This window comes from Chelonus insularis, unplaced genomic scaffold (genome assembly GCF_013357705.1).
Source record: "Chelonus insularis isolate UGA/USDA-ARS -01 unplaced genomic scaffold, ASM1335770v1 contig_146_pilon, whole genome shotgun sequence".
Lineage (NCBI taxonomy): Eukaryota > Metazoa > Arthropoda > Insecta > Hymenoptera > Braconidae > Chelonus > Chelonus insularis.
Window position 1 is genome coordinate 1286797 of NW_023276387.1, and position 21728 is coordinate 1308524.

The 21728-nt window shown below is 29.1% G+C and overlaps 4 protein-coding genes across 9 annotated transcripts; 2 read left to right on the forward strand and 2 right to left on the reverse strand.

The window, feature by feature from the left end:
* The first annotated feature begins 54 nt into the window (after window positions 1-54).
* On the forward strand, window positions 55-13095 carry LOC118063607 (uncharacterized). Of its 4 annotated transcripts, XM_035077684.1 has the most exons (8): window positions 5926-6413; window positions 6857-7303; window positions 7376-7630; window positions 7703-7763; window positions 8895-10122; window positions 10806-10891; window positions 10997-11121; window positions 11658-13095. In XM_035077684.1, the coding sequence occupies exons 5-8, from the start codon at window positions 9185-9187 to the stop codon at window positions 12168-12170; spliced, it is 1662 nt and encodes a 553-aa protein (XP_034933575.1). In that variant the 5' UTR covers window positions 5926-6413; window positions 6857-7303; window positions 7376-7630; window positions 7703-7763; window positions 8895-9184; the 3' UTR covers window positions 12171-13095. The 4 variants fall into 4 exon arrangements, with proteins under 4 accessions (XP_034933574.1, XP_034933575.1, XP_034933573.1 ...); XM_035077683.1 differs by lacking the exon at window positions 5926-6413 and adding an exon at window positions 55-246 and having other exon boundaries at window positions 6857-7630; XM_035077682.1 differs by having other exon boundaries at window positions 5926-6301; window positions 6857-7630.
* baz (bazooka) lies at window positions 426-5725 on the reverse strand. Of its 3 annotated transcripts, XM_035096871.1 has the most exons (4): window positions 5094-5524; window positions 2202-5012; window positions 752-1270; window positions 426-686 (listed from the first exon to the last, which is right to left on the reverse strand). In XM_035096871.1, exons 2-4 carry the CDS (start codon window positions 4942-4944, stop codon window positions 490-492), a joined length of 3459 nt encoding a protein of 1152 aa, XP_034952762.1. In that variant the 5' UTR covers window positions 4945-5012; window positions 5094-5524; the 3' UTR covers window positions 426-489. The 3 variants fall into 3 exon arrangements, with proteins under 3 accessions (XP_034952762.1, XP_034952760.1, XP_034952761.1); XM_035096869.1 differs by lacking the exons at window positions 426-686; window positions 752-1270 and adding an exon at window positions 5606-5725 and having other exon boundaries at window positions 2131-5012; window positions 5094-5175; XM_035096870.1 differs by lacking the exons at window positions 426-686; window positions 752-1270 and having other exon boundaries at window positions 2131-5009; window positions 5094-5526.
* Window positions 13096-13439: 344 nt separating the features above from the next.
* Fdx2 (Ferredoxin 2) lies at window positions 13440-15473 on the reverse strand. The gene is made up of 5 exons (XM_035077745.1): window positions 15273-15473; window positions 14855-15168; window positions 14662-14774; window positions 13767-13899; window positions 13440-13678 (listed from the first exon to the last, which is right to left on the reverse strand). Exons 2-5 carry the CDS (start codon window positions 15019-15021, stop codon window positions 13588-13590), a joined length of 504 nt encoding a protein of 167 aa, XP_034933636.1. The 5' UTR covers window positions 15022-15168; window positions 15273-15473; the 3' UTR covers window positions 13440-13587.
* A 2134-nt stretch (window positions 15474-17607) lies between these two features.
* LOC118063613 (CDK5 regulatory subunit-associated protein 3) lies at window positions 17608-20696 on the forward strand. Its single transcript, XM_035077695.1, has 9 exons — window positions 17608-17834; window positions 17938-18112; window positions 18183-18421; window positions 18510-18780; window positions 18929-19035; window positions 19248-19502; window positions 19580-19791; window positions 20275-20446; window positions 20518-20696. The coding sequence occupies exons 1-9, from the start codon at window positions 17829-17831 to the stop codon at window positions 20587-20589; spliced, it is 1509 nt and encodes a 502-aa protein (XP_034933586.1). The 5' UTR covers window positions 17608-17828; the 3' UTR covers window positions 20590-20696.
* The last annotated feature ends 1032 nt before the right edge of the window (window positions 20697-21728 follow it).

Below are 21728 nucleotides of genomic sequence, written 5' to 3' on the forward strand. Positions count from 1 at the left end.
CATTTATAGTAATCCGTTCATGATAAATAATTGATTATAGAAAACAACATAATTAATCTATTGGTGAATTTTCAAACTTATTAGCACTGATAGATGCTAATTTTTAATCTAAAAACATTATAAATTATTTGCAACGTTTTTACATGTGTGTATAAAAACACCTTCAAGGATATGAATCATCTTCAATCATCAATCAATCCTATTTTCATCGATTACCAGGTGATAGAAGCTTCATAGGACCCAGCTGTAAGTACATTTCTCCAAAAAGAATCAAAACATTTCAGTTTTCCAATTTTTTTGATCTTTTTGTCAACTATTTATGCTACTGATCATCATTTACCACCAGAACAAAATGATTCTTAATAAATAAATCATAGGTAATTAATTTAATAACCATAAAAAAAATAACATGAGCATAGAACCCATTTTTATATCTAACAATTAAAGATTTTATTATAAATAAAATTTAATACCAAATAATTACATTTATTATCCATCTTTTTTCTTATTCAATGCTTCTAACCGCGACACTAGAGTAGATGGATGATAATTAAGCATTCGATTCAAGTTATTACCACCTCCAGTTTGCAACGTCTGAACTAACGAAGCTCTAGCTTCATCAATACTCATTTGCCCATACTTCACAAAGTCATTAACATTTAAAAACACTCCATCATAAATTCCAGCTATAAAAAACAGATATTTTTAATTAAATAAACATTTTAAATCAATCCCAACTACTTGGACTTACCAATGAGAATCAATTGTGGTGTTGACTTGAGAACTTTAGTCAACACCTTGACATCACCACCATCAGGACCAAAAATAACCATCCAAGGAGCTTTACAAAGTTTCAAAACTGGTTCGTAAGGAGTATTCTCTAAAGCACGTTCCATCATATCTAATTCATAGTACTTGACGTGCATATTAGCTCGATATAATGGTACTTGAGCATCAAACAAGTCAAGGGCGTTGATGGAGTTTTTATGAACAAAAGCAATCATTCGTGAACTTTTGAACCAATTAAATACCTCACGAGCAATAATATCATGATAAGGATGATGTTCTTTTGTTTTAACCGCCATTTTTTCCTGGATATTACCACAAGCTTCCCAAATAGGTCGTGGTTCTACTTTAGGTTTGTAATAAGTTTGAACAAACTTGCCAAATACTGCTCTAGTATAATGAGGTTTTCTAGGTTTGGTGATGTTTGGTTTACTTTTGAATCGTTTAGGAATTAATAAGAGATTCCACTGGACTGATTGAAGGACTAGAAAATAAAATATTTAATCAATTACTAATTAATATTACTCCAAGATTATCGGAAATGTTTTCTTATAAAAATAAATAACGCTTTAAATGATGCTACAAATTATTTATTAATCTTTAGATACATGGATTAATTAATACATTGATTAATTGATCGAACTTAATCATAAGAGAAGGTAAAAAAAAATATTTACATTAAAATATTCAAATCATAAATTTTCTAGGTCTATCAAACATTGATTGATATTTCATTATTGCATTACTTGTTTTTTTTTTATTTCATCATCAAAGGCACTTTGGAATAATTTTCTGTCATTAATATCGAACGATGTTTTTTCTATCATTTAAAAAAAAAAAACTAATAATTAATTATCATAAACAATAGTTATTGTAATCATCATAATGGTATTAAAGCTAATGATAAAAATAACCTCTAAATTAAATATATATATAAACATTTATCTAGTTCTATACTTCTTTTTTTGTTTCAAAAAATTACATATTATACTCTTCAAATTAATTTTTATTTATTTATTTAATTTAATTACTCATTTATTTATTTTATAGTCCAAAAATAATAAAAAAATATTATGGTCTTTTGCTTTCTAGGTTATTACCATACTCATATTTTTGATATTTATTATTAATTATAAATAATTAATAATCTGTTAAGTATCTTATTAACAATGAGCTGTCAATTTATAAACAATTGTCAATATTTACAAACTTTAATAATAATTATTTAAAGAATTAATTTAATTTTATCAGACAAAAATGATAGGTTATTATTTAAATGCATCTTTTGGAATAGATTAAATGATGATTATTGTTTATAATTAGATAACTCACTGATTATTATTCTTTTTTTTTTTTTTTTAGCAATTTAAATTATTATTATGCAATATAATTAATAGTTCCACTACAGTAGTTACTGCTTTCATGTCGTGCATCAAGATTATCTCCAAAGTTCAATGACTTTCGGTTTTTACCAAGTCTTAGCATTGATTTCAAACCCTTCTTTCGTGATCTTTTATCAAGTGCTGAGTTTAAGGATGCTTGTTTAACATCACCACGACTATGTGAAAAACCTTCAGGTTCATCTTTACATTGATTATTATTACCAACATCAACCGGATTATCATCAACAAGCCAATGTTTTTTAGGTGATATTTTATTATTACAACCTGGTATTGTATAAACATAATCAGAATGTCCTGAATCAGATTTCTTTTCAAATCGTCTTCTAGTAACTTCAAATTGACTTTCACCACATTTTTTCGTTACTTGTTCCTCATCTTTACTAATATTAGACTTTGATTCTTCAGTCTCTGTTTTATTACCATGACTTTTATTTTCTCTACCTTCTCTTAATTTTTTATTCCTCTTATAAGTGTCAGTATTTTTGGCATCCAAAGCTGCATGTCGTTTCTCCGACATACTCTGTCTACCTAAAGCATCACGAGAGAATTGATTACCAGATGAAAATTCTTCTAATGATAATTGAGAATCATAACTTGGATCACCAGAATATTGGCTCTCTTTATCATCAACATTCTTCTTAACATCATGAACATTATCAGGTATTGATTCTTCAAGCAGTACTAAATCATTATCACGATTCATTATTTTTTTAGCATTACTTACTGAATCAATCCAAGTTTTATTGGTAGCCAAACAATAACTTTCATTACGTATACTATTTTTGTTGTATTGCTCAGTAAGTCGTTCAATAACTGGATTCCATGGTGATACTGATGTTGATGATAGCAAACTATCATCAAGGGATTCTTGATTATTTAAATTATTTTTCTCCATCACTCTTGATACACCGGAACCATCAGATTTATTATCAGATATAAAAATACTATTGGCAGATTCTAATTTACATGATGCTATCCCATCATTACGGTTATTTTTATCACTATCATAAGCTGATACTCTTCTGGCAATTGTTAGTGTAATAACACCACTAACTACACTATTTGTATTGAGCATCGCACGTCTTAATGTCTCCATAGCATCTGAATTAGATAATCCAAGCAAGGAAACACCATTAACATTGAGCAGTTGATCATTTGTCTTTAATCTTCCATCTCTAGAAGCAGCTCCACCATGAATAACACTTTTAATAAATATCCCAAGATCCATATTAGTATTCTCATCAGCACTCGTTGTTTTACCTTTCACACTAACTCCTAAACCAGCTTTTTCTGAATCATGAACTGGAATATCAAATGTTAATATAATTCTATTCTTTCTTGGTGATAACATCACATCATCACCAAGTTGTTTATAATTTTTATCATAATTCTTTCCATTATCAAACTCTTCCGATGCTTTTACCGGTGATACACTTGGGCTAGACCATGAATTAGCTTCAGACACATGAGAAGTGTTGGTAGCTGTCACAGGAATACTTGGTGTCTCCAAAGAACTAGTGGATACTTCTTCTTGTCGGGATACAATCATCCTAACTTTACCACCAGGTGGAATAGAACGTAGTAAAGATACCACTTCTGCTTGACTCTTGCCAGTCATTTCGATTTTATTTACTTCTAATAATCGATCTCCAGATTTCAATCTCCCGTCCTCCACTGCAGCACCTTTGGGTAGGATATTTTTTATATAAATCGGACAATGACCACCAGCTGGATTATCTCTAGTTGTAACACTAAAGCCTAGACCATTAGTTCCTTTTGTCAATTCTATTTCAATCATTCGTCCTATTTTTCTAGTGTTAGCATTCTGTAGTAGATTATAATTCGCACATTGAAGCTTCTTTATATTGTCTTCTGGTTGATCTAGTTTGTCATCAGAAGCTTTAGTTGATTTTTTCGATAATTTTTTATGCTTTATTATAGATATCTTTAAGCAAGGTTCATTCATACATGTCCTAAAGATCTCTTGAACTTTAGTGAAAGGAATTTTGAGCAAATTATGGCCATTTATTCGGATAATTTTATCATGAAGATCAATCTGTCCATCTTTAGCAATACGTCCATTAGGTTCTATTCCTTCGACTCTCAAGCCTTGGTCATTACCTAATAAATCATAGCAAGGTACAACATGTAAACCAAGTGGTCCAGGTTCATTCTTGATGATAATATGTTGGATATCATTTTGATCACAAAGATCTGGATGTTTAGATGTTAATTCATACGTTGCTTTAGCATCTTGACCTAGTGGTTCGCGTCTTCTTGACTCTCGAGGCAACGAAAGTGCTGAATATGTCGGTAATGATGGCCCTACGAGTTCGCGTGTTGATAATGCGTGCATAGAAAGTCTCTTAACACTTTCTCTTTTGATATTATTATTGATTTTATTTTGAGTATCAATTCCATATCGATTATCTTTGTCATCTGGTTGGAAATAATCAGGACTATTAGTTCCAACAGAACTAGCACCATCACCACCAATATGTATTACTTCGGAGTTATTTATATGTGCTATTATTTGCTCTCTGTCATCAGCAACATCACACAGTCGATCATCAGGATCCAATAAACCACCTCCAGTTAGTGATGATAAACTGTTGATCACTGGACCTGGTTCTGTTTTTCCAGTTGCTTTTCTATAACGTATTATTGCTTCACGCATCAAATCCCTCACCAGTAGACTCCCATCTCCACAAGGTACTACCACCCTGATGTTGTCAAAGCACACTGTTACCTTCATCCTCTCGATTTCATATCAACAAATCTTGGAATTTATTTTCATACGAGCTTTGTTTTTTTTTCTACCTGCTGATTAAGTTTTCAACATTAATCGTCTTTGTGAATGATAAAAAAAAATTATCTTATGTTATTAAATGTAAAAAAACTTACCTGTATTTAGTTGATTATTTATTTGCACAACTTTATGGTCTGTCTTTTTAATGAATCATTGATTGACATTGCCAGAGCACACCTTCCACACCATTACGAGTACCAATCATACGTTAAATACGAAACAATCAAATAGAACTTGATGAGTTTTTGATTTTATTTGAGGTTAATTTACTCTTTTTCACTTTCAAAATAATAACCTCAATTGTAATATTAATAATTATTTATTAAATAATGTGGAAAATGATTATTAAATAATTTATCGGTTATCAAATACGTAAGAGGGACGCACACACGCAGTTACACAAAATTTATTGTCCGCCATATTGTTCCAATTTTAGTTATTTCTTGATTTTATAAGGTTATGAACGATGGGAATTGTGAAATAGAAATGTAACCCGGTATTTAGTACGCAAAATACTTAAAAATTACTTGACTGATGTATTGTTTAATAATTAATTCTAATTAGTTATTAAGTTATTTGTAGAAAACATATTTAATATAATAATTACCTTTATTTGACAATAATGCCATTGTTTTTCTGATTATTAACTTTCAAAGATAATTTAAATACAGTGTTGGTACATCAATGTGAGAAGAAACTACTTCATTTTGTATAACCACATACAAATGATCCACTTTCCATATTCCTAGCAGCTTACTATTTTTTTGTAATTGATTAAAAATATATAATTACTCAATGAATAATATCATAACCTAATTATTTATAATATAAAATGAGTATTTAATGTCTCATTAATTTTATAATCGTGATAAATTAATTATTTAGTTTTTTACAACGTCTTTTGTTTCAGCTTTGTTCTTTCCTAACCTCTCTGGGGTCCCTAGGGAGGTTAAAATTATCGACCTTCAAAAAATTACCGACTATTTCGAAGACAAAGATGCTTATAACACCCACCAGGTGTCGTTACTGTGATTTTCTATCAAAACGCAATTCAACGAACAAAAAAAATGAATAAACAATGACGCTAAACGTATTTATGTAAACAATAGTATTGTGTTTATTTAATTTATAAAAGAGGTTATTTAGTGAATTAAATATTTATTAGTATTGTTAATTAAACAAATGCATTGTTGAATATGAGTAAAATAAAACTGACCGTTAGAAGTTGATATTTATTGAGAAAAATTAAAAATTTTTCTAAACAAAGTGCCTAACAATCAACAAGTGACAACAAAGGAATTATGTAAATGAAAGAAAATAAATAAAAGTAGATTTTTAGAAGCTTTAAATAAATTAAATTAATCTTATATTAATTTTATGATGTGAAGAAAAATTACAGCGGCTATTTAAACAATGTAAATAGTTAAAAACAACATAACCTATTGTGTAAAAGTATCTAGAGTGTAAATGTCCCAGTTGTGAATTAAATTTTGAATAAAAATCAAATTTTTTATGATTTTCATAACCTAAATAAGACGTTTTCATCCAACAAAACTAGTTATTAAATTAAATTAAATTACTAAACCTAACCTTTTATTTTCAAAATACTTTTTTAACACCATAAAATAATTTGCAACTTCAAAATAAATTTTTTTATAGCCTTAAATAATGTTAATAATTATTTATTAATTTTATTTTACATTGCTAAGACTTCCAGTATATTTTTAAATAATAAAATTCATTTTTTTTTAGTTAGAAATATGAGTTAATTCAGAAATTGTTTCTAAACTGTCACATTTACTTTCCATCTACCATTCACATAGCTATGATTAAAAAATAACAAACTTGTATTTTACAGATAACTCTGTTATATCGATTGATCGACTAAATCATCAATCAATTTTCCATTACACGACATCAATAATCTCCATCATAACTCCAATAACATCCAGTCTTCACATTTTGGAGCACATTCCAATCTTCGGAGCAATTTAATTCATCTAGCCCTACAGAATCGAATAGATATTTAAAAATTACCTTCAAAACATCACTCCCCACTCTTGAGTTGTCGAGTTGATGTCGAGGAGTATGGAGAAAAATAAGTGGTAGGGATGGCTCAAATCGCACGTCTCATGACCGTTGGAAGATGTTTTACGGTGTTGGATCGGTCGTTGGCGGTTGCACGTAGTTTGGAATACATCAGATCCAGCTCCAAGTTAATAAACCCAAAGGGAAATAATTATTTAACCATCAACATTATCAACAATTGTGATTGGTGTGATTGAATAATTACCAGTGTAAATGAGTGGGTATTTTTGAAAGCAGTGGTATCGAGTGTTAAAGATTATTTTAACTAGTTTATGACCTCTGGTTGCAGTTTTTTGATGGAATGTGAGATGGATATGGCGGTAAGACGCGCCAAATAAATGTTAAAATAATAAATAATTGTCATTATGTGGCATTAATAGTGATTAGAAAGCATATTAATGACATACTATTCTTAGAATAGTGATTATCTAACTGATAATAAAAGTGATTTGACTGATAAATTAAAATTAAAGTTGACTAGACTGTATTTTTCTCATCTGTTCCGGTCTGGGATCCGTTGAAACCCAACGGAATGTGGCACGAGGTAAGCATACTTTTAATCTTTCTCTTTCTAGTTTATTTTTTCTGTCTCACTCTTTGCCCTTCCCTTTTCTAGACTATGCTGTTTGGGAACTCAAAACTAAGGGAATATCTTCAAATCCAATCGTAATCAATTGGTAACGCCTTCACTATTGACTTTAACGTGAAAAATATATCATCAAGTACTACCTTTTTTGTTCAACATTTTTACGAAACAACTTTTTGTCTACTGTGATTCACTGAGAATCAATGGTTTTTCAAATAACTCTGGGGACACTGATTTGTTTTCTTTCATTTCCCTTTTTTTCTTTCTATTCAAAAATTATAAGGAATGCTTTTCTTATTGCTTCCTTTTTTTTTGTCGTCAAAGTCTTTTAGGCACAGTGTATATTTTATTGATTAACTAGCTTGTACTTGCGACTTTGCCTATGTAAAACTTTGCAAACTTATTACAATTCTTTGATAAAGATAACAATGTTTTGTTAGAGTACTCCATGTCAATCTTTGTCAAAATATTTAAAAGGAATTTATTTTTCAAAAAATTCTAGATTAATTTAGAATTTTTGATAATATACTTTCTTATATATTTTAATGCTTTAATTACTCTAGAGTATTTAATCAACAACAAAACATTGTTATCATAAATTTGTCTATTGGGAAAGTTAATTGATGAGTTTGACAAAATTATCATGTTGATGGTTGATAAAGGTAAACAATTGTTGACGAATTTGTATCAATTGATAAGGATGGGCATATTACTTCTTCCTCTTTACTTTAACATTTTTTTTTTTAATCCTCTTTTTCTTCAATTTTATTTTATTTTTTGCTATTGAAAACCTGTTTGATCAAAGAAAAAAAAATTCATTCAAAGTCAACGCTGCCACGCGTACTGACACGAGGTCGACTACCACATGCTTTTTCCCGTCTTACATATTTTTATTTCAATTTGATTGTAAAAAGAACAAACAAATCTCCATCTAAACAAAGATGTTATGATTATTAAATATTTAAAGCTATCAGCTTTAAATTTTTTCAATATGAGAATGAGTTGGTAGTAATGAATAGATTAATATTAAATAGTTAAAAATAGAAACAAATATAAAAATAGTAATATGATATGTTAATATTTAAAGTCACATTCTGATAAACAGGTTTATTTTTAAAATTTATTTCCAATACTTGGTAGTTCCTTAGTATATTCTAATTCTTAAAATATCTATTTTAACATAATAAAATGATGAATTAATTGATTTTAAATTATTTTTCAGGAAGCAAAAGGTGATTATGGTGGGAGAGTTTATGGGAATTAGCATTAAATTATTCTTCCGGTTGTTAAAAAGGATTAATCGGAGGAAAAGGAAGTAGAAACGATTAAAAGATGGTATTAACAGTGATTAATAATCATAATTAAAACAGAAGAACATGGAAAATAAGTGGAGATTAGTTGATTGATGATAAAAAATCGATTGGATAATAAATTAAAAATAATTGATGAAAGTAAAAAGAAAAATATGATGTGAACTAAATGGACAAAAGTTATTAATTTGTGCTGATACAGATGCTAAAGCACATTCCGACGGGGCAACCGTCGTCAGCGGGCTCCAGAAATCATCATCATGAATATCCAACTCAAATATCTGGTACTTTACATCATCATTTTGGTTCAGGTTCAACCACAAGTGCTAGAGTACCAAGAATTAACGATTCAACAATATATGATTCAGTTTTATCGTCACAAAAGATTGGATCTGTTCATCGGCATCCATTGAATCATTCACAATTGAGTGTCAATAATTTGGCATCAAAACTCAATCATACACATTCATTGAATTTATCAGCATTATCAGCATCAAAACATTCAATTGATAGTGCTAGTCCAGTAGGAAATGAAATTATTCATCATCATAATAATAATCATCATAATAATTCACTACATCATCATCTATATCATCATCATCACCAAACATCAGCATCACACCAAACTAATACACAGGTGATGAATGAACGTACCATCCAAGCTAATGGAGGTCTGGACATTTCGAGACTATCTCGGTTGCCAAGCCGAACTACTCCATCCCCAGCACCTGTCGCTACAATTCATGCACCTGTTTCACAACCAACCCAACCCACTAGGACGTCTACTAATACTCCCGGTCTTCCGGTACCTACTCAAGATACATCATGGACGTCGTTTTGTTTAAGAAGAAACCCAAAAAATCCGGAAACTGGTGTCAAAGAAATGCTAACATTCCTTGGTCTTCTTTGTTTAGTTTCACTACTTCTAGCAATGTTATCTCATATTTTTTTGCTTAAAATATCTCCAGTCTCTGTATCACCAACGAGTCTCATCAGTCCAGAGGAATATACCATTGTTTATGAAATTACACTAGCACTTTGTGCTTTAGCAATGTCTTTGAATTTGTGCTGTCTACTTGTATGTGCTATTCAATTCCTCTTTGCTATGAAACTCGTCAAGTCGTCATACAATCAAAGCCGGTAATTATTTTTTATACATATCAGGTCAGTCTAGAAGTTCGTGCGTATTGTTCAAGGTTAAGTATGAACATGAGATTTTTACAAGGCATATATGTGTTTATTTATTAAAACAATTACATAGGTCCAACAGCATAAGCCAAACCAGAGCCACATTTTTTTTTTTGTTATTCATGTATACAAAATACGCACGAATGTGCTGGACTGACCTATTAGTTTATTAATAAGGCTTTAAAATATAGGTTAGATTATTAGATAATTTTAATTGTGGTAATTAGATGATGAAAAGTATGAAATTATTATCAAGTTAAATCATTTGAAGTTGAAAAATGTCCATGTGACGTTGCCGACACATGAGTTATTTCACGTTTATATGAGCTACCGCTAGAAATTCCCACGATGCTATTGCTACTGCCCTTCGAGGTACAACGACCTTTCTACCTTAACATCTCCAGTTGTTTCTTAAGCAAGTTTCATTCTTGTGATTTAATTTTTACCCTGTTTTTCATTAGCATTACATTTATTGTTTATTGCATTCTCTATTAAACTAACGGATTTATTTAATTATCACAATCATCGTTACCATTTTGAATTATCTAATTAATTAATTGTTATTTTATGTTATGTTTTGTTTTATTGTTTAGTTTAATTCACATTGTATTGATAAAAAAAATGTGTTATTTTAGAACCAGTATGTACTTACAAAAATCATCGGTAAGCAGAATGTGCGCAATAGGAGGATTCTTCGTCAGCATTCCTGTTTTTCTCACTGGTAAAAATAAATGATTATTTCTAAAAATAAATTTAATATTTAATATATCTAGATGTAATATAATAATAGTTATATGTTGATGATAATTAATTTTTTCTGTTCCAGGTATGATACTTTATACTTTCATTCAGTTTCATTCAACACCAGCGATCATTATATCAGTCTTTATTGGCCTTGGTATCATTTTTTGCGGTTGTGCTATGGTACACAATGTTTTTGTATGGCAAAAAGTATGATTTTTTATTTTATTTTTATATTTTATTTTTTTAAATTTATTTATAACCTCTTTTTGTTGGTTTTTTTTTAGTATTAAAAAAGTTGATTAATTTTATTGAATATAATATGATGGAGAACAAAATTATTTTTATTTGTTTATTTTCAACAGTTGATCAATAATTTAATCATATTTTATCTATGACATTTGACCAATGATTAGACAAATCTAGGATTTCTCTTAGAATTTCATTTTTTAATTAAAATAAGGTTAAAATTTTTTTTGCTCCGAATATTGCAATTTTTATTTATAACCTAACAAAAATATATTGAACTTAATTATTTTTATTTATTAAATTTAATAACAATTGCATTGTTTATATTTAAAATGAGGTTATAATTTTGTTTAATAGATTTATTTATTTTTAAGATTATCTAAAAATTATTTATTTATTAATTAATTTAAAGAAAAAACCGCAACTATTTTTATTTTATACTCTAGGCTTATTAAAAATAAATAAATAAATAATAATTTTTTTTGGTTATCTTTTAGGAAAAAACAAATGCTGTAAAAGAACTGGCAAAAGCACAATGTGAAGCAGCGATACAATTTCAACGTCAACAAATGCAACAACAGCAACAACAATTACAACAAACAAATAGTACAAATCGAATCCCATCAACATTATTACAAAATAATTGTTCAAAAATGGGAAATTCAACACTTCCTCATTCATATAATCATCTACGTGGTCAATATTCACAAAATAAATATCAACCTCATCATCATGAACAAAATAGAATGATGTCACCGGCATTAAGGACACTATCAGCAAGTCCAGCTGTTCATAATCATTCAAGCGATATACACAGGGTACTAACAAGTCCACCTGCAACTCCAGCTGAAGATCATTCACCTACAAGTCCTATTAATAAATCACTTAATCGATCTCATCTTCAACGTGAAGCAAGTGGAAGTTGTAGTCCGGGTTTACCAACAGCTACACTGGATCTCAGTAGTGCTGCTAATACAAATAGTCCACATGAATTATCAACTTTAGTTTAGAATATTAAGTTTTATATTGCGATGGAGAAGCTAAATGTGCTTTTGGACTTTTTTTTCTTGTTCCTAAATTAAGGTGGTCTGATGAAAAGTAGTATTATCTTCATTTTATCGACCTTTTTAAAAGACTAATACTTCTTTTATCTACAAAAAACGTTACAAAATTTCCTTGTGTTTAGTTTATTAAATATACCCTAGTAGCCGGGTCTTAAAAGTCTGCTGAGTCTTGCACAATGATCTGGTACAGAGTGTCTGACTCTACAGCAGTGCCATAGGTGTCTGCTTCCACATTTACATATGGATCTTACGACAGATTATTATTCCATGATCCAACTCCAAATTTTGCAGCAGATTGGCATCAAAGAAACCAGCAGTATTGACTTCTTCCATATGTTGATGAAACGATGTCTTCCTTATTTCTGTTGAAGATCTGCTAATTTTCTCACCAGCTTCTTCATCAAATCTACAGCAAAATTTAGAGTTAGAGACCCTGATGTAACATTCTGTCGCAAGATCCATGTGATCTAAATGACGAAGCAGACACAGTCTGCAGTTCTTTCATAAGATAATCAGAAGAGTTTATGAATGCCTTTTGAAGAATGTTGTCTTGCCAATGGACTGTGCTACTAGGGATCATTTATAGCTTCCATCTTTTATCTCTGAATAATATTTAATTTATTACTATGCAATTTTTTTTTCACCATTTTTAATTGTACTTTAATTCAACTAACTGCCCAATTTCATCTGACTACCTTGAGGTACATAATATTAAAGAAAAAAAAAAGAGTATCAATTATTTAGATACAAAGCCATCGAAAATTGTACATAAAAGTATTTTTATATCAAACAAATTTATTTTTCAGTTTTTATTTTTATTTTTAAAACACACACACAGCTTCATTAAAGAATTCTTGCCATTTGTATAATCTTTATGCCAATTAGAAATTTATATTATAAAATAATTTATATATATATATATATATATATATATATATATATTTTGATAAATTAATAATATTGTACAGTAATGAATATTGTAATTTATTAATTTTGAATAATTAATAATCATTAATTAGATTATTAGGAAAATTGAATGTCACCAAAAAATATATTTTTTTCTTGTTTTATAGTAAAAAGGAAAAAAAACTGTAAAAAAAATAATTTTTAATGAATTTACAAGAAAGAAAAAAAATTTCTATTTAATATCATTATTATTAATGATAAAATTTATTTATTTATTTATTATAAAATATAGAAATATTTACTTACACACTAAAATCATTGATAAAATAATGTAAATTCTATTATCATTATTATTTACACAATTCTTCTAAATAGTTTTACTGTATTCGAAACAAGTTGTTTCATTAATTAACAATCACATAAGAATTTCATAATGTACAAATAATTCATTGACTAATTATGATCTTGCATCATTTATTGTCGCTGGGACATGAACTTCAAGTCCATCGAGTTCTTTTGTCATTGTTATTTGACAACCTAGTCTCGATCTAAAACAAAAACAATTATTTCATTTAAAACAAAAAGAAGTAATAATTAATTTTAATTGAAATAAATCATTTCAAATAATAATCTTACGTTTCTGTGAGATCATAAGCTAGATCTAGCATGTCTAGTTCTTCATCCGTTGGTTTATCAGGCAAAGAATCATAGACTTCTTTTGAAAATATTAAATGACATGTACTACATGTCAGTGTTCCTTCACATGCACCTAGAGAATGAGATAGTAATTTTTTTTAAATTGGTAGTTGCTCTGATAATAAAGGATTATTATCAATAGAACTTTAGACATGAAGCTTGAAGAATTGACATAACCGTCAACTCACCAGTGAATGAACAGTTACTATCAAATGAATGACAGGTCCAGCATATCTATGTATTGCTAATCCATAGATATACTGAGCATAGTCTTCATTTACTAGTGTATTTGATTCTCTTCAAGAATTTTATTATTTTTAGTGCTTTCAAAACAGATTTCAATGACTTCTTTTATATTCCATGTATGTGGCATCATGGAGTACTCCTGTTTCATTGATCAATCAGATAATAAATGAATTCTTAGCAATTAATAAAGCTATCGATACTCTTAATCGTTCATTCACTGGTGAGTTGACTCTAGTATTGAAGAGTCTATGTATTTTCAACTCTATCTACTTTCAACTTTATTCAATCATTTAGTTTAGCAATAATAAATGTATAAAGTTGAGTTAAAAGTTAGGTTAAACACCTAGTTTTTTTTTCAGTGTCAATTATTATTATTTATCTTTAAATTGAATGCTAACAGAAGCTTTTTTTATACTCTACTATTAGTCATCCTTCATTATAATTCAGTTGAAACGTTTTCTAGTTGAAAATACATGAATCAAGCTGTCCCAAGTGCTTGAAAATACATGAATCCTACGGTACATTGAACTGTAAAATTAATGTTCTATTGAAATCATCAATAATTGCAATGTTTTATCAACATACATACCATAACCATCTAAATCAATTTCATTATTTACAACTATATCAAGTAAACTGTCACCAACTTTCCCTTTGGCTTCAATTCGTTCACCACTAGCTCTGATAAAGGTCACTTTAACTCTAGGAACAAATGAAAAAATAACATGAATTGATAGAAACGATGCTAAATGTTGATGATAAATAAATATTCAATCACTTACTCTTTTGGATTACATAGAGGTTGGGTAGATGAAGTGAATCTCTTGGGAACTACGTAATGTTGACAATCTTGATATGTAGACACTTTAAAATTCGTCTTCTTGATATTCATCAGTTGATTGCGAGGTACCGATGCTATTGAACGATAAAAATTCCTCACTAAAGCCATTTTAATAAGTCTTGCTTCTGTATTTATTTCAATGTTTTGTTTAACTAATGCCGTTTTTGGAGTAGCTAACCTGTCAGCTAATGTCAAGGTTTACTCCAAAAACCCGGTAGACTAATGAAAATAACTGTTATTTATGCCGGATATAACCTAAAATATATTTAAAAAGGATTTTATTCAATTCAATTGATTTATAAAAATTAATATTTCAAGTTATCGTTTTTAATAATTAGAGAAACAAAATTTAAACTCACCTGGGACTGTTTCCTGCGTTGCAATGATAAGAATAAATCGTTTGTAAAATGTCAGGTTTATTTGGATAGGAGATAACATGAAGTACTTAATCACAACGTCATGATACTGAATGAACTTGCAATAAGCAGCAAGGAAATAGTTACGAAATCAGAAAAATAACTTGGCTTGTGACATAAGAAAGGATGGAACTGTATTGAAAGACTTATTCTAGAAAGTTCATTGGTCTTCGACACAGTCATGTGCTTGGGTTTCGATTGGTTGTTGGGGTTAAGCACAAGATTTTAAATATTTAAACAACCAAGTATTTGTTATATGTAATATAGACATATACATATGTACATATGCATCTACATGGTATTTGTTTATATAAAATACTTGATTAATTATCACCAAAATGTTTAATAATGTTGATTAGAATGATTTTTCTACTTTGATAAACAATTGTTGTTAAAAAATATTTACAATTGGGTAAAATTGATAAAAAGTTGGATAATTTTTGATTTTTAAATAATTATAACTATTTCAACATTTGATTAGTGTGTTATTAATTAATTGTTATTAATAATATTCAAAAATTTTAGTGTAAAATTAATATTGTCTGTATTGTACATCAGTTTTTATTTTATAATAAATGGTTAAATTGTTTATTAATAAATAACTTATTTATTTTTAACCTTAACAACGAATTCATGTAGAGACTTTGATACTGACATTTTTTTTTTGAGTATTTTTTCATTTATTTATTCTAATAAATAATTAAATGTAATGATTGTTGCTATTTTTTGGTGATAAACAAATAGATGAATAATAAATAAATGGTAATTGATAATGATAATTAGTGTATTAATTGCTAAACAAGCGTTATTTATATTTAAAAAGGTTTTTTTTTAATTTCTACAGTCGCTATTTAGTCATTTTTAGGCTTTGGAAACGGATTTTTGTCGAATTTGAATCAGGAGTACAGAATATGCGTGGAGGTATTCGAGTTTTTCAGTGGGCGGGTACAATTTAAAGAATATGGATGTGATTGGTTGAAATATTTTTGGGCTCCGCCTAGAAGGCGGGCCGGTATTGCGTATGATTGGACTATTATTATTGAGCATACCGATGTGATTGGTTGAAATAGTCCAATCATACGCAATACCGGCCCGCCTTCTAGGCGGAGCCCAAAAATATTTCAACCAATCACATCCATATTCTTCAAATTGTACCCGCCCACTGAAAAACTCGAATACCTCCACGCATATTCTGTACTCCTGATTCAAATTCGACAAAAATCCGTTTCCAAAGCCTAAAAATGACTAAATAGCGACTGTAGAAATTAAAAAAAAAACCTTTTTAAATATAAATAACGCTTGTTTAGCAATTAATACACTAATTATCATTATCAATTACCATTTATTTATTATTCATCTATTTGTTTATCACCAAAAAATAGCAACAATCATTACATTTAATTATTTATTAGAATAAATAAATGAAAAAATACTCAAAAAAAAATGTCAGTATCAAAGTCTCTACATGAATTCGTTGTTAAGGTTAAAAATAAATAAGTTATTTATTAATAAATAAATAAATAAAATTACTCAGTGGTCATTTATTAATTTTTTGTAATGCTTTTATTTAATTTTAATGTACAATATATTAATATTATTTAGTAGATTAATGGTTTAATGATCAGCAACTCATTGAAACCACGCTATCAGCTTATTCAACAAGACAGTACAGGTTTTTTATGTACATGCATTTTCAAAATGGTGTCTAATTAATTTATGAGGTACTCAAAATTGTTTAAAAAGATTAATAATACATTTCAAACGTATGAAACTTTTTTATTATAACAATAAGTACGTACTGATATCAGTGTGATAAAATAAATTACACCTGCAATTTAATTATTAATATTTATCTTATCCGGCTAGAAGTTTGCAAAGAATTATTTATAATTTTATCCTAAGATTAATATTAGTCGTAGGACAAAAAAAAAATTGGTAATTAAATTACGCAGAAACAATTGAATGTAAGAGGTTAATTTAAATATTTATAATATTCTAAATTACAGATTAACATGTCGATCTTAAAAAAGATCTACCCATAAATTTCAAATTACTAACATTTGCTTTAAAAAAAAGTCGTTAAATCATATATAAAGGCTCGATATAGTTTAATTAGGAATAAATTCGTCCAATGGCTTTGAAAATTCACAATAAAATATAATAAATTTAATTCTTGTGAGATTAAATCCATCAATAACAACAATAATGAATTCAATGTTTCATCAAGAGCTCTTCTTCTTCATAACCTCTACAAGTAAAGCGTATACAACGCCATCTGCGTCAAGTGCCGATGGATAATTTTTTTTGAAACGTCAACAGGAATAAAGTGGAAACAGATGTTTTCTAAACAGCTGATTTGTTTTTGTTTATAAATATCAATTTATTCTGTTGAATAATCATTAAAAACGTGTGTGCCACTAGATAATTATCTTATGTATAATAATTGTTGATAATTAAGTGCTTTAAATACTTGTTTAAATCATAACTCTACTCCAAAATATGGAGGTTAGTTTCAGTGCATACTAATATTTTTAATTAATAAACAAAAAATGAAATAAATAAGAATGATTATAAAATTTGAGGTTATAACATCAAACATTATTTTCAGGATCAAAACATCCCCATAGATATTAATTCAGGAAAATTATTAGACTGGTTGATAAATCGTCGACATTGTTCAACAGGATGGCAAGTTCACGTGAAAACAATCAGAGAAAAAATAAATAATGCATTACAAGATATGCCTGTTCATGAGGAAATAGCTAGACTGTTAACTGGAACTTGTAAGTTTTAACCTTCACCATAATTCATAAAATTTATTGAGATGTTTAATCTCTAAAAAATTATCTCCAGACATCAATTACTTCCATTGCAAAAGGATAGTTGAGATTCTAAAGGAGACTGAAGCAGATTCGAAGAATTTATTTGGCCGTTATGGATCTCAAAGGATGAAAGATTGGCAAGAAATCATCAGAATGTATGAAAAAGATAATTTATATCTAGCAGAAGTTGCTCAGATGTTAATCAGAAACATTACTTATGAGATTCCTAACCTGAAAAAGCAGATTCAGAAGTTGGAGCAGTCAAAAAATGTAATTAACCTCAAATTATTTAAATATTTATTTTATTTAATCAGCAAGAAAATGAGAAACAATAAATTTTTTTGATCAATCATTCTAGGACTTGCAAAAGAAAGCAGCAGACTACAAAAAGTCAGAGACCCAAGCAAGATCAGAGTTCCAGAGCATGTGTAAAAATCTAAGAATCGAGGGGAAGAATATAAAGAAAGAATTAGTAGACCTCATAGTGGAGTTACCTCAAATATACACAGAAGTTGTAAAAAAGTGTCAGAGTCTTCGAGAAGCTGTGGAGTTTTATTCAGCATTTATTCACTTCGTTCTTGGACGTTACCATGATGGTGGCTGTGTGCCAATTGTGCAATATGTCATAGGTAAGTTCTAAGGTCTTTGAATCCAATAATCCTAGTTAACAATTCATTCCTCTTTACAATCAATGTCTGCCTCTATTGGCAAAGTCATCACTTTTTAGCTAGAATGTATCATACAGAATTGATATTCAATGACTGATAAAAATTCTAGATAAAGGAAATACAACGACCTATCAGTGGATTTATGGTGAAGAGCCTTTGTCAATAGTTGAGCCTTCAGTTGATATTGAGATCGAAGACCAATCTGCTATTGATCTGGTAAGTTTAACTCATGTCTTGGTTGATGATGAATGCTTTCGACTTAGCAGACAGCAAGACTCTGTGTCTAACCCCAAGTGTTCCATTCAAGACACCATCATCATCCTGAAGCATCTGATTTTGCTAGAGCTTATTGCTGTCTTCCAAGCTTTGATTAAATAAAAATGAATAAGCAATGAACAGTTTCTAATAACAGACTTTGATAATTTTAGATTGATGATCAAAATGCCATTGATTTCAATGAAGAAGTTGATTTGGATGAAGGTGGTGAGATAGACTGGGGTGACATCAATGTTGTGGAAGAAAACAATGAAGCTTTGGATATTGATTTAAATATCTCCCTAGAGGAATCTGGAATTGTTGTGGAATCAGCTGGTCATGAAGGTGGAGTTGCTACTGGAGATGAAGCTTTGACGATTCTAGATAATCCTAAAATACGAAATGATTTTATTGATCAACTTCTAGAGGTAAAATAATAAATAATAAAGACATTAATCAATTAACTGTAATTAATTAAACTTTTTTCTTTTGATGATCATTACAGCTGGAGGCCTTTTTTAAATTACGTCTGTATGAGTTGAAGAGTGAAAGTAAGACTAATTTATTAAGTCTCAGTCAAATGCAACTTGCTTCACCTATCCTACAACTCTCGACAATGGATAGCACACAAAATATGCTGGATAATGTGCAAGTTGTCTTGTCAACTATTTTAGACAGTCGAGTACAGCATTTACATTCTATCAAACATTCCCCCAAGTAATAGACTTTTCATGTCTGATATTTTACTCTTCACTATTCATATTGGGTTGATAAGAAAACAGTGAAACATCTCGACTAACTCTTAATTCTATTCTTTAATTTAATACTCTGCCAAAAATAATCCAAAAGACATGTGTTGATAGCAAGTCTATCCATAAGCTTATCATCAGCAGCTCATCATCAAAAGCAAATGTGGAAAGCTTATCACAGCTCATAAGAAGCTAATTTTATTGAAGAAAGGCCCTTGCTACTGATAAATATTTGCTGTTGATGGATTAACCATCAATGAGTATCTTGTAGACCCTATGTTTATCAATGACTAAATAGTGTTGCATTGTTTTCTTACCGACCTAATAATTCAAGTACTTGAAGATTTTCTGATTAGTTCTGATTGGCAATCATCTTTACAAGTATCTAGAATTTTATTTATTTAAAAAAAATAATACTCAATATTTATAAAGTGTCTTTCTTTTTGTCTAGATATATCGACATCCTTACTGAAACGTTAAAACAAAAACGAGAAGTGATAGAAAAAATGGGATCTATTCAGAAAAATATTGTTGCTAAAAAAAAAGACATCACTGAACAAATAGAGGCTGTACATGTAACATTGAAACTTGTTGTACAAAGAACTAAAGAACTTCAATTTGATGTAAGTGTATTTTATTGACTTCTTGGAAGATAAATTCTGTTGTTGGTAATGTTAAAATGATTTTCTTTCAGATTGAACAGGAATTATCGAAAAAATACAACAATCGAGCCGTGCGTTTGACAGGTGGAATAAACAATATGTGAATAAAATGCTGTAAGATAATAATTGAACAACAGATATTTTTTTAAAGGTGTAAAAAAAATTAATAAAAACAAAATTTCGGTAGAAATATTTTTATTATGAGTTCAAAGTTGGTATCTTTTTTATTTAATTCTAATGTAATGTTAATTAGATTTTAATCGACAGGAAATATTGGTCAAGAAATAAGACATCCAATGTTACCAATTATTTGAAATTGTGAATAGAAGTTACATCTAATTTATTGTAATTCTGTGTGGAGAATAATAAATGAAACTTTAAAATTATAACGATGAAATGAGCGATTCAATTAAAAATTGACCGATTACACAATATTACGGCCGATGGGTGTGTTAAAATAGAAGAGGAGAAAATTCGATAAAATTCCAATCTATAAAATTATTTATCTCTGTGCGAAGGAAGATATTGTGTAGCTGCAGGTCAACCTGGATGTAAACAAATCTATTACTTCCATAGAGTGATTGTATGATGATAATGATAAAATAATTGTCGCATAAAATCGTTTCACGTAAATACACAATACTGATATGGATTAAATAATCTCACTCAGTGCAGAATAATTTTATTAAAAACGTTTTCTCGGTAGAAAAATATATTATTCCCATAAACGATGCACAATAATGAACTGAATTAAATCGCAGTCGATTCAGGAGCAGTTGACAGTCACGGACGTGCTGAGAAATAATAAAAAATTTTCAACAATGATGAAGCAGTCTATTTTTCTACTGTTTTTACTTTTAAGCGTATTTAGTGCTATTTGTTTAATATCACCACGACACTCCAACAACAGTTTGACTGCAACTGAGAAAATGTTGGTAAGTGTTTGCTGTTATGTTGTACTTCTTCACATTTAATTCAACGACTGACATATTTCAAGATTCACATACTCCAAGAATGTAACCTTGGGCTGAATGACACCATATTCTATACTGGAAATAATCCAGATCTTGCTCAAGCTCTGCTGGCAACTCAACCTCCTGAAGATTTAGGATCCTGGAGTCTTATCTCCCACAAGATGGATAACAGATGTCGTAATCTTATGGCTAAAAGTGGAATTGTAGTGGTACTCAATTCACTCATCGAATTCAAGATTATAGATCATATTATGAATTATTGGAAATGT